The sequence below is a fragment of the Carassius auratus genome, unplaced genomic scaffold, assembly GCF_003368295.1.
Source record: "Carassius auratus strain Wakin unplaced genomic scaffold, ASM336829v1 scaf_tig00023288, whole genome shotgun sequence".
Taxonomy (NCBI): Eukaryota; Metazoa; Chordata; class Actinopteri; order Cypriniformes; family Cyprinidae; genus Carassius; species Carassius auratus.
This window is the reverse complement of record NW_020525257.1, coordinates 117811-131471: the sequence shown is the minus strand read 5'-3', so window position 1 is coordinate 131471 and position 13661 is coordinate 117811. Positions and strand designations below refer to the sequence as shown.

At 37.6% G+C, this 13661-nt stretch overlaps 1 protein-coding gene across 1 annotated transcript in view; it reads left to right on the top strand.

Moving 5' to 3' along the window:
• The window catches only part of LOC113077843 (NACHT, LRR and PYD domains-containing protein 3-like), a 54895-nt gene that overhangs the window by 38139 nt on the left and 3095 nt on the right, over nucleotides 1–13661 (top strand). The window contains exons 5-8 of the mRNA XM_026250113.1: nucleotides 7379–9172; nucleotides 9719–9889; nucleotides 11352–11522; nucleotides 12883–13053. Of these exons, the coding sequence (XP_026105898.1) occupies nucleotides 7379–9172; nucleotides 9719–9889; nucleotides 11352–11522; nucleotides 12883–13053 (2307 nt within the window). The remainder of the gene's footprint in view (nucleotides 1–7378; nucleotides 9173–9718; nucleotides 9890–11351; nucleotides 11523–12882; nucleotides 13054–13661) is intronic.

Genomic DNA, 13661 nt, shown 5'->3' with positions numbered 1-13661 from the left:
ACATTCCATTTTGGTTTGGAATAAGACTAACTTAACAAAATGTGGTTAAGTGGAATACTTTCCAGCTGCACTGTATAATCACTGAAGCAGTTTTAACTGTAAAATGAATATCCTACTAATATTATATGCACATATGCACTTTGTTGTTTCTGATGAGAGAATGTTATAGTGCAAAATTCAGTCATGACTCATCTGAATGACTCTGATTGGTCATTGCATTCATAAGCTACTAATAGTGATAATCAAATTCAGTGAATAGTCAAAAGTGATTATAATATCAAACTGATGCGATTACATTTTTTAAAATCATTAAAAACAAAATAATAATACCTTGCTTTTTTTTACATTCCTTTTATGTAAAGCACTTTGAATAACCACTGTGTATGAAATGTGCTTTATACATGAACTTGTTTTGCCTTGCCTTGTTCCTGAAATAAACCTGTGCCTGACTCTATAATTGCATTGCAATCTGTCGGTGTGATCGGGGTTTCCAGTTTTGAGTGCAATAGACATCAGATGGTCAGGGAGTGTCTAAAACTGATGCTAAATGGAAAGAGAAAATACATGATGCTGAGGAGCAGGATAAATAAATGAGGGGAGGAAATGGTCTAAAGGTGATGAAGAACAAAAGAAGAAAAAGAGATGGCCCCTACAGGCAGTGAGAATAAAGAGCAGGAGTAATATCGAGAGGAGATCTGACACTGATATGATTTCTTGCCTCGGCAGAGGAGAGTTTCAGGCCTGGAGTGGCCCATCTGTGGCCTTACATAAAGTGTTTTTCTCAAGTGGGGTTACAAATGTGAAAAAAATTGTTTAATCTGTCACACTTAGTCCAGAGAGAGAGCCAGAGTTAGAGGAGATGTGAACCGTGAAACAGCCAGAGATGCTCTGACATACAACATAGTCTCCACACCTCCGTCATCATACATTCACATTCATATCTGTCTATCCATCCATATGTACATCCCATCCATCCATAGTCCATGTGTACATCCATCTATCCATTCATCTTTCTATTCATACATCCGTGCACACATGCAATTATTCATCCATACATTCATTAATTTGTACATCCATCCATTCATCCTTCAGTCCATCAATGAATCAGTAAATCAATCCATCCATTCATCCATCCATCCATGTCTATTCATCTATATGTCTATCCATCCAACTATCCGTATGTAAATAAATCCATCAATTCATCCATCCATTCATCCATCGATTTATGCATCTTTGTGGCAAGGGGGGCATGGTTCAGCGAAGTTTGCACCGGGAGAGAGAGTCAGGAGAGGAACGGTGAGTGAGTGGCATAAAATGGCTGGATGTTGACCCTCTAGAGGTCATCGAAGACCAGGAGGTTTTGGCCCCTGAGCCATCTGCATGCTTCTGGGGACTTTTCGAAAAGATCAAGAAACACTTAAGGGTCATCCTGCGGTCCCATCTTATTTAGGGGCAGGTGGGCGGGCACTACGGGCTGTCCGGTGGCTTCCGTATGAACCTCCGGGTTTATCCAGCTCCAGAACCTCTCGTGATCCTCCTGTTGGGCTTGAAGGATGGCTTGCAATTGCCTCTCCTGATCCTTCCTCAAGTCAAGCAGGGCCTGATGTTGCTCTTGATGTAAGACCACTAGGGACAAGATGACGTCCGCAAATGGCGTGGAGGACGGCTTTTTTATGGCGGCTGCATACCTTCTCCCTGCCCGGGTTTCAGCACCAGTGTAAAGAAGTTCTTGTGTGGGAAGGAAGAGGACAGGGTCGGCTTGACTGCTGATGGTGGCTTTTATTATAATAAACTTAGTTCAAACAGATCGCTTTGCATACAGCACAAAACATAAACAAAGTCGTGTAATTTGCATTTATGCCTCTCACTGACCGTTCGTCTTCTGACTCTCTCTCCCCCTGCAGACTTCGCTGAACCACGCCCCCCTTGCCACGATCCTATATACATACAATTATTCATACATCCATCCATCAGTACATCCGTCCCTCCATTCATACATCCAATCATTGATCATCCATTCATCCTTCTGTCCATCAATCCATCCACTCTATAACTGCCATCCTACTTTCCTTCACAGTTAAACATTCACATTACTAGAAATAACCCTGCATCTTAATGAAACTTATAAATAAACAATAAATCAAATTAATGTACAATGTTATTCCCGTGTGATGCTGTACAGCATTTCTCAAAGGATCAGTGCTGATTCACGGGTATAAATGTCACTTATTTTTCAGTTGGGATTAAATGAGGGAGCGACGCTTGATGTATTGTAATGCTTCACTGTTTGATCTGACTTACAACTTTAAGTGTTGGAGTAATTCACGTTACCAAATCCATCTAATGCAATTCCTCTTGATCTTATAAGAGTGAAGATCCTGACATAATAATCAGTGAATACATTGAATATGACTAATAAAAGCATATATCTGCAGTTTAAACTAATGTTTGATGATGCCACTCAAGCTTTGTGTAATTGAAGGATGGATGGATAGGGGATGAAAGAATGGATAGATGATCATAGACCATAGGTAGATAGATTAATTGGATGAATGATGGATGATGGAGAGATGATGGATGACAGAGATATGATGATGATGGATAGATGATGGATGGATGGATAGATAATGAATAGATGATAGATGGATGATGGAGAGATGATGATGGATGGAAGATGGAGAGATGATAATGGATGGATGATGGAGACATGATAATGGATAGATGATAGATGGATGATGGAGAGGTGATGATGGATGGAAGATGGAGAGATGATGATGGATGGATGATGGAGAGATGATGATGGATAGATTATGGATGGATAGGTAGCTAGATATTTTGACAGATTTGGCATCTGAAGGAATCATGATAATCTTGTATCTTGTGGAACATCAAAGCAAGTAAGGCCCAGAAATTAGCTTTGATAATGTGACCGTTAGGTGAACTCTTATTTGATGCTGTAAGCAGGACGAGAGCTTCACCCTTCTAATTAGAGAGATGAAGCTGCAGCGGGCAGCTGACATTCAGTGTAGGGTAATTGGTTTCTTTGCTCCCAGATAACTCAGGGAGCATTTCAACAGATTGAAAATCAGCACAAAGCATGTAAAACAGCGTGACAGGGCTGAGTGGGACTCACATGGAACATGATCTTTACTTAATATCCTAATGATTTTTGGCATAAAATAAAAATTTATAATTTTGCCCCATACGATGTATTGTATCAAAATGCTTAGGGGAAATGTATCAGAGTAAAACTATACATTTTATTTAGGATATGTAGTGGAGTAAAAGTAAAAGTTGGCTGAAATATAAAAACTCAAATAAATGTACTGATACTCCTAAAAAATACCTAAGTATGCTAACAAAGTATTTTCACTCCATTACATTACACCACTGTTTATTTCAGTTAAAATAATTCATTTTAAGTAACAATTTTTACGGTTTCGGTTAATTATGATAACCCTGGCCTTTCACTGTATGTGGATGTAAATGTTAAAACGAAATTAAGGTTTTTATTTGTCAAGTTTTTACAATAGGGATGTACAGTACATTCATTGTACAAGTACAAATAATAATAAAAAAAGTTATCAGATTCTGGAAAATTATACTTCTGTAGATTATCTGCAATTCTCAATCCAATCGAACACGCTGACATTTTGCAAAGATGATGCAATTAAGTTAGTGTAGTTTTGCTGTTTATCTTAAGAAAACACATGTTTGTTGTGCTTTTGTGGATGTCTGTGGATCCAGCTTGTCTTGCACTGGTCAGAAGTGTTGTGCGGTCACACATAACCTGCTTTTATTCAGGTCAGAAGAAGCTGTGAGGAAGAAGCAGATTATTGAAGTCAGTCCTCAGACGGCTGTAGGAGGGTGTCGGGTCAGCACCGGTCATGTATGAATAACACTGCATTACACTCCTCGAACTCTGTGAATCTGCAGCTAAGATGCAGACTGAAGTTAGACGACAAGATGTAGGACTCAGATAGCTGTGTTTCTGAATAATCAATCATAAAGTGCTCATAAACATCAGAACAAACTGAACAGCAGAATCATAGTCATTCTTGCCAAAGTGTGTCTCAGTAAAGCTTCACTCTATCATCGGCAAACTCATTACTGCTCTGAAATCACAGGATACTGATGAATCAAGAGACAAGCTCAATAAAACTAAGTTGTCTCAATGTGATTAACATGCTCTTACCAAAGTATTAAGCTTGAAGGAAGTGTAGTTTGTGCCAGTTGCTCTTGGCAAGTCCAAGCATATTTTCTGTATGTTTGCATGTATTTTTTGTATATATATACATGCATACATACACATTATTTATATATATATATATATATATATATATATATATATATATATCGCAGGTTGATCAGTGAAGCCAAGCCTAGACATATCTGTTGATTTCTGAACACAGTGCCCAGTCAAATGCCGTTTATGTTTAGTGCTGAGTTCTGCACGCTCACAAATCATTTCATAACAAAGAATAGACACTGTGTAAGTAAGAGGTTAAATGTGCGTAGAGATATTAGGAGGTGGGGCTTTGCGGAGCTACATTTTAATATTAGAAACAGTACTAATAGTAGGCTATTAGTCAGATGCTATATATATTACTAAACATTTTTTTAAGCTATCACTTTGGATAATTGATTCTTAGAATTTGTGACATTACACAAACAAACAAAATGCTATTTGCTTGACAATAAGTTTTATTTAATATTATAAATGAGTCTATTTATAAACGTCTAAAATGCTACAAATGAGTCTATTATAAAATGTGTAATGAATTTGTTATGTAAAAAATAATTTGAAATGAATGAAGACTGAATCATGAAGTTATGATTCATACATCAAATATATTTTAATACGCCACACCCGTTGAAACAATGTACATAATCTATTTTTGAAGCGTGACATTAGTTCCAAAGGTCGTGAAGCGCAGGTGACTCGACGCTGCAGGTAACTTCTGCTTTCATTTTCTCCTGAAGGACGTGTGTTCTCTGATATGTGTTTGATATCTTTATTTTCAAGCGAATGGAGTGGTTTAGTTGCTGTTTCGTGTTGTCTGTGGTTGATTTTAACATTTGAGTTCAGATAAGACTTAGATTGTGTGTTTGAGTGAGCGCTGTTTCTGGACTCTCAGGATCCGTTCAGCTGAATGATTAGTTTGTCATTTCCACACAGTGACAGAGTAAGTGCTGGAGATCTCACTCTTCATCATGAATCACACACAAACACCACAAGATCAGGATTCCTCTCCAGGATGCAGGTACTTTCAACACATATTAACAATAAAAATGTTTGATGTTATTAGAAGATTTTAATTTTATCATGTTTTTTTCAAGGGCCTAATTATTAATATGATCTAAACTTTGATCCTGTTGTGCAACCTGTTACGCACTTTAAACCTGTTGTACACAATCTACCTTTGCCCTCTGAATTGCATATATGAGCCATAAAAGCCTGATGAAAGCAAATACACAAACTATATATATTTTGCACATTTATGAATGCAAGTTTGCATGTTTTTGATGAGTATTTGAATTCATACAGCCTGCTCTTCCTCAGAAAAATCCTTCAGGTTTGTGTATTTGAACCCTTTCCAGAAATAACTCTATGATTTTGAGATCCATCTTTTCACACTGAAGACAATTAAGGGACCCATGTACAACTGTTACAAAAGATTAAAATGCTCACTGATGCTCCAGAAGGAGAAAATATACATTAAGAACTGGGGGTGAAACTTTTGAACAGAATGGAGATGTATAAACTTTTCTTATTTCAACCTAATATATTTATAATATTTTTTTTCTTCACTTAGTACTTCCCTTTAGAACAGGGGTGGGGAACGTTGATCCTGGAGGACCTGTGTCCTTGCAGAGTTTTGCTCCAACCCTGAAAAAAACCATACCTGTGTCCTGAAGATCTTGATTAGCTTGTTCAGGTGTGTTTGATTAGGGTTGGAGCTAAACTCTGCAGGGACACAGGCCCTCCAGGATCAACGTTCCCCACCTCTGCTGTAGAAGCTACAAAAGATACTTTCATGTTTCCCAGGAGACAAAACAGGTGAAATTTATCCTGATCTTCAGGAGAGTCTGTGAGTGTTTGAACCATCTGTAATAATGAGTCACTCAGTTGTCTTCAGTGTGAAAGGATGGATGTCAAAATCATACAGACATTGTTGGAAAGGGTTCAAATACACAAAAATGCTGGAAATCCAAAGAATTTGTGGGAGCTGAAGGACTTTTTCGGAAGAACAACAGGCAGTTTAACTGTTCAGGACAAACATGAGACTCATGAACAACTATTAAAAAAATAAAATAAAAGTGGATCATTCAGCTAACAACATCAAGAATCAAGGGGATGTATACTTTCAAATAGGGTGATTTTTATAAATTCAACTATCACTTTCTCTTGAGGACTATATGCAAACGTATTTTGTGTGAAATACCTTATTCAGGTCAATACTAAATAAAAACTGGAAAAACAGTCCTACAGTAAATAAAAAAATAACACAGTTTGCATGAGACCTCTTATTTTGGCAAAATAATTAACATTTTGCAGATTCTACAAGGTGAGTGTAAACTTTTGACTTCAACTGTACATAGAATCCAGGTATGATTGGAATATTTGTTTGTTTGCTTTATCATGTGATTTGATTATTTCATCTGATATTTCATCATTTGCTCACACTCTCTGTTATAGTTCAGTTCATCAGAAGAGATCAGAAGCAGAGCCCAGCTGTGTGTCTGTGAGGAGTGATGCTTCTTTTTTTCACCCAATTGACTTTAAGAGTGAAGACACAAGGTTCAACCTCAAGTTCTAAATTGTTTTGTAAAATATATTTTTATTGTAAGATATTTTAAAATAAACTGTCCTAATTATACAGCAATGTAATAAGTAAACATGAGCAGAAGTCTGTCTATGAATGCAGCAGTAAATATAATGACAACAAGCAGATATAGAGCACAAAGTATAATTATTCATTTAGTTACGTTTATTGTGACATTGAGCAGGTGCATTTTTAATAAAATAACAGCTTTTATTAAGGTAATTGGAATTAATATTATTATTTTTTACCAATGACAGGGTGTTTGATTCTTGATTCAAGGTCAATCCTGCAACACAGATCAGAAACAAAACCCTTCTGTAAGAAATATGACCAGACTATGAATCAACCACAACACAACACGTATCCTGGTGTGAGGTAAACTGGGGGATGTTTAATACAATGCATCATCACACATTACACAAATACATCATTAATAACTGACACATTTCATAAACTCTATGATATTTTCAGAATACATTAAAAAATATATGTTTTGCTCTGTACATTCTGCTCTCTTGCTCATGTAATAATGTGGTATTTTAATTTTCCAGCCATGAAGTCCTCAACACGTTGAGATCAAATCTGAAGCAGAAGTTTGAGCGTCTGTATGAGGGAACAGCGACACAGAGAAACCCAACACTCCTGAATGAGATCTACACAGAGCTCTACATCACAGAGAGTGAGAGTGGAGAGATCAGTAATGAACATGAGGTGAGACAGATTGAGACACAATCCAGGAGAGAAGCAACAGAGGACACAGCCATCAAATGCACTGACATCTTTAGACCTTTACCTGGACAAGACAAAGCCATCAGAACTGTGCTGACAAAGGGAGTCGCTGGCATTGGAAAAACAGTCTCTGTGCAGAAGTTGATCCTGGACTGGGCTGAAGGGAAAGAGAATCAGGACGTCCAGCTCATATTTCCACTTCCTTTCAGAGAAATCAATCTGATGAAGGACAAAACACTCAGTCTTTCAGATCTTCTTCATGTGTTTTTCCCTGAAACTAAAGAAATGGAGATATCCAGTGATGAATATAAAGTGTTGTTCATCTTTGATGGTCTGGATGAGTGTCGTCTGTCTCTGGACTTTAAGAGTGAAGTGAAACTGTGTAATATATCTGAATCAGCCTCAGTGGACGAGCTGCTGATGAACCTCATTGTGGGGAATCTGCTTCCCTCTGCTCTCATCTGGATCACCTCCAGACCAGCAGCAGCTGATCTCATCCCCTCTGAGTGTGTCCATCGAGTGACAGAGGTACGAGGCTTCAATCAGCCACAGAAGGAGGAATACTTCAGGAAGAGAATCAGTGATCAGAGTCTGGCCGACAGGATCATCTCACACCTGAAGTCATCAAGGAGCCTCTACATCATGTGCCACATCCCAGTGTTCTGCTGGATCTCAGCCGCTGTTCTGGAGAAGATGTTGAGTCGAGCAGAGAGTGGAGAGATTCCCAAGACTCTCACTCAGATGTACACACACTTCCTGATCCTTCAGACCAACATCAAACATGAGAAGGAATATGAGAAGAAGGTGACAGATGAAGACATGATCCTCAAACTGGGGAAAGTGGCTTTTAAGCAGCTTGTGAAAGGAAACCTGATCTTCTATGAGGAAGACCTGAGAGAGTGTGGCATTGATGTGACAGAAGCATCAGTGTACTCAGGATTGTGCACTCAGATCTTCAGAGAGGAGCTGGGCTTGTATCAGGGGAAAGTCTTCAGCTTTGTTCATCTGAGCATTCAGGAACATCTAGCAGCTCTATATGTGCACCTCTCCTGGACAAACCACAACAGAAATGTGATTGACCAGTTCAACAAACAGAGTTTACGGTCTAAAGTGAAAGACTTGTTTCAGCATGTTTCATTATCTGAGCTGCATCAGAGAGCTGTGAAAGAGGCTCTACAGAGTAAAAATGGACATCTGGATCTTTTCCTGCGGTTCCTTCTGGGTTTGTCAGTGGAGTCTCATCATATTCTCCTTCAACGAATAATGAAGCTGAAAAGAAGCAGCTCTTACAGAAATGAGGAAACAGTCAAATACATCAAGAAGAAGATCAGGACCATTGAGTCTCCAGAGAAATCCATCAATCTGTTCCACTGTCTGAATGAACTGGGTGATCGTTCACTAGTGAAGGAAATACAACAGTATCTGAAATCTGGAGGAATAAAAGAAGCCAATCTCTCTTCATCTCATTGGTCAGCTTTAGTTTTTGTGTTGTTGACATCAGAAGAGGAACTGAATGAGTTTCATCTTGATAAATTTGTTAAAGAAAAGAATAATCCTGAAAATATGAAAGTTCTTCAGAAGTTGCTGCCTGTGATTAAAGAATCCAGATCAGTTCAGTAAGTATCACTGAGAACAATCTCTTCACTGTTAAAACATGAAGAAAATCAGAGTTAAAAGCTCATTATTCTTCAGTGATGTAACTATTATTTTAGTGGTCGGCATTTTGATGTTTTCAATACAGAGACTCTGTACAAGATTTCTTCAGGCATTTAAACAAAGTCAGAAAAATAAATAAATCAGGTTTTAAATATTTCTCATCAGCTTTCCTGAACACACACTTTTGAAGACAACATTTGAAATCTACAAGAAGTTATTAATTTTACATGTTTGTTTTTATATTTTCTAGTTTTTAAAATGTTACAGAAGGGCATCTGGAATGACAAGATCTAGACTCAAACTTATATTAAAACACAAGAACTATCTGCCAGTTCACACTCCAGCATCTGGATTATTTTAACCATGTTAAACCAGTTAGAAGTTGAATTAAAATAATTAATTTTTTTGGGATTTGCAAGATGCTCATTGCAGCAAGTTGTTTGATTGTTTTTTTTATTATAATTGTATTTATTTATAGCTGTACATTGTCTCATTGTTCTCTACAGGTTGAGTGATTGTGGTGTCACAGATGAAGGTTGTTCTGCTCTGGCTTCAGCTCTGAGATCAAACCCCTCACACCTGAGAGAACTGGATCTGTCTGTGAATAAACTAAGAGATTCAGTGAAGCTGCTTTCTGATGTACTACAGGATCCTCGCTGTAAACTGGAGAAACTGAGGTAAGATCATACTGTATATAACTCGCACGTGTGGTGCAGTGTTTTCCAGACATTTTTTTTTTTCAGATTTGATAAGTAAAAAATCCCATGCCACACCACTAAGCACTAAAAAAAAGGGTTTCCCCCAATAATTAAACAATCAGACACTTGCGCTTAACATTTTCAAAAAATAAAAAACATTCTCAAATGGTGTTAGCAGTGTTTTTGAGGAGTGAATGTCGGAGGTAGTCTGTGTTTTGTCCGTCATTAGAATGAGCAGTTAATCTAAGGCAGTGAATTAATTGCATTACATTGTCATCTATTTACAGGTTATAAAGTTTATTGTAGCTATATGGACACTCAGGTTTTCTTGTTGTTTAAATTTGGCCAAAATCTCACAATATAAATGATGAACCGCTATCCACAGGATATTTAAAATGTACAAAAGTGTATTGGCTGCAACTAAAAAGCAAATGTCAAGACTCGTCTCTGCTCTTTAAACACAAATACATTAGTCTTTACAGACAGTGTTTCTTGAGTAAAGGAAAAGCTGTACTTATTCAAACATCAGTTCTTGATTAATGTTGCATTGTGAAGAAGTAGACGTCCGTCTTCAAACTGTGCATCGCAGCACTTTATTCTGAATGGAGTTATGAGGTTTAGACACAAGCTCTTTTGAATGTTTTTCATTGGTTACATATTTGTAAAACCCTCAAACAGACATAATGATGATGACCAATAGCATTTATTTAAAATAATAATAATGAAATGTAATGGAGGTAGGCTATTAAGTTTGTGATAATTTTCCATAACACACCTGATAATCTGTCACGGCATATTGATTTGAGCTCTAAGGCCTCGTCCACACGGAGACGGAGCTTACCCCAATCCGATCTTTTTCCTCGTCTCAAGAAATATCCGCGTCCACACGAAACCGCATAATGATGTAGTATACATGCCAAACCAGTATGTGGCGCTGTAATTCTGCCACAGAGATACACTAAAAACAGAGAAGAAGACTTGGACTATGCTCATAAACCTTGCGCGTGGTACACAAACGAACATGGAACAATACATTTATTAATCACTGTTAATGTTAGTTAATAAAAAGACAATCGTTCAGTGTTTGTTCATGTTTTTGTTGCTGTTATGTGACATAGAGGTGTCTGACTAGGGGGGAGACGTGGCTGATGATGTCATCGTTTCAGAAAATATACGGATTAGCCGTCCAGACGAAAACACAAAGACGGCGTTTTCAAATTTATCCACTCTGGGACCCGGTTTCAAAAAATAGCGGTTTCACATGATGAAAACGCCGGATCCGTGTGGACGAAACGCCTATCCGCTAAAAAATTTGTGCGTATTCACAGAAACGCGTCTCCTTGGGGACGGGGCCTAAGTTTGTCCTTTATCTTTAATAATGGATTCACAGCTAAACTGATCTGATCTGAGAAAGTGAAGAGTGTGTCATTGTTCTCTACAGGTTGAGAGATTGTGGAGTCACAGATGAAGGTTGTTCTGCTCTGACTTCAGCTCTGAGATCAAACCCCTCACACCTGAGAGAACTGGATCTGTCTCACAATAAACTAAGAGATTCAGTGAAGCTGCTTTCTGATGCACTACAGGATCCTCGCTGTAAACTGGAGAAACTGTGGTAAAATCTCTCTGATAGTCACATGTCAGTAAAACACCCTTTAATTTCAGTTTTAAGAATAAAATCAGCAATGTTCGGTAAACACACTATATTTCAGCAGAATTCACTCTGAGGGTTAATTAACACAGTAACTGAAGTTAATTTCGTTCATTTCCATTACATCACATGCTTTGCTTATGATAGTTTGATCAATAATGCACTTTCAGATAACATGTAAAAGAGTAATCCAGAGTCTCTGTGACTTACTGCAGGATGAATATCTCAGAGGTTTAGAGTTGAACAGACAAGAGTCTGAATGTGTTTAGTTTTAACTCAGTATTACAGTGATCAATGACTGAATGAAAGTTATAATCACTTCAGTGTTCAGCATTATCATTGATAAAAGACCCTCAAGACCTGTAAAACCACAAACAGTATTTTTATTTTATATATTTATTTGCTGCTCTATCAGCAGGTTCATGTTCCTCTTATATCAGGGAGAGGTAAACTCGGTCCTGGAGGGACACAGTCCTGCAGAGTTTAGCTCCAACCCCAATTAAACACAGCTGAACACAGGGCCGGATCATGACACGGAGCGATTTAAAGTCCTTCTCGGTGTAAATCATGTTCCGGGGAGAGCAGTGTTTCGTCTGGGTCTCCCTCTGCTCTAGTGTCCTGTTCACCTGTGTGTTAATCCAGTCTTTCTGAACACAGTAATCAGTGTCTTCAGGATCACTAGAAAGTTACAGAAGGTGAGTTTAATCAGGGTTGAAGCTAAACTCTGTGATCCTCCAGGACCGATCACATCCCTTATCCATCTCTGTCTTATTTCATGAGAAAAGCCTTATTTAAGAAAATAAAGTTCATCAAAGTAGAAAATAAACTCCAAAGACAATAAAGCTGGAGGTAAACAGGAGATGAGCCAGAAGAAAAGTTCATTAACATGATCTCAATGCTTGTGTAGGCAATAGTTCTGACTTTGGACCTTGAGAATCTCTATTGAGTTCAACACATTTCTATTCAGTTTTAATCTGCCGGATGAGACCAAACATGACACAATTCTGTGTTTGATCACAAGAGTTAATAAATGAGATGTAATGGTTACACATGGCTCCTGTGAAGCAAATTTATCCAGACAGATCGATCCTTATATCACTATGAAACAATATCTCACATTCAGCTCTGTGTGTCTGTTCAGTCCTGAAGCACATGACAGTTTCAAACAGCAGCATTGAGCATCAACATGCAGAAATCTCATTCTGTCAGCAGCAGTATGTGACAATGCTTGTCATTATATCTCCTCTCCTGCTCTGAGACCAGAGTCAATAACAAACTACACACACTTCAACTACAATTAACACTGTGTCATTGTTCTCTACAGGTTGAGTGATTGTGGTGTCACAGATGAAGGTTGTGCTGCTCTGACTTCAGCTCTGAGATCAAACCCCTCACACCTGAGAGAACTGGATCTGTCTGTGAATAAACTAAGAGATTCAGTGAAGCTGCTTTCTGATGTACTACAGGATCCTCGCTGTAAACTGAAGATACTGTGGTAAGATCATATATAACTCTCACATGAAGCACATTTTAAGTAAATATGAAGGTTTCAGCCTCAGCTTTTTAGTATTAAAATAAACAGCATTGCAAAAGTCATTGGTTCTGATGGGGCCTGATTATTATTATTATTATTTTATTTTTTTTATGTATAATTTGTATTTCTCTGTGTGTCGAACTTATAATCACTCTTTAACAATCAACTAAATACAGACTAATTAATTATAAATAATATATATATATAAACAAAAATTATAAACTAAATTAGTGAGTAATTCAGCAGCTAATTAAAAAAAAAAATGCACAATTATTTTATAAATCTAAATATGAACAGGAGGAATGGCTAACCGCACACTGATCCACTCAAGACTGAAAGTCTAAAAAAATGATTTATTTTTCAATTTGCATCGTGCAAAAAAGTGCAAAGTGCATGTGAGTTAAAAACAGAATGGACACCAGCAAACGTTTCAATCAGCTGAATTGTCCTTAATTTGCTGACTTGCTTAAAAAGGGTGAACGATGCAAATTGAAAAATAAATAATTTTTGTAGACTTTCAGTCTTGAGTGGATCAGTGTGCGGTTAGCCATTCCTCCTGTTCATTCTAA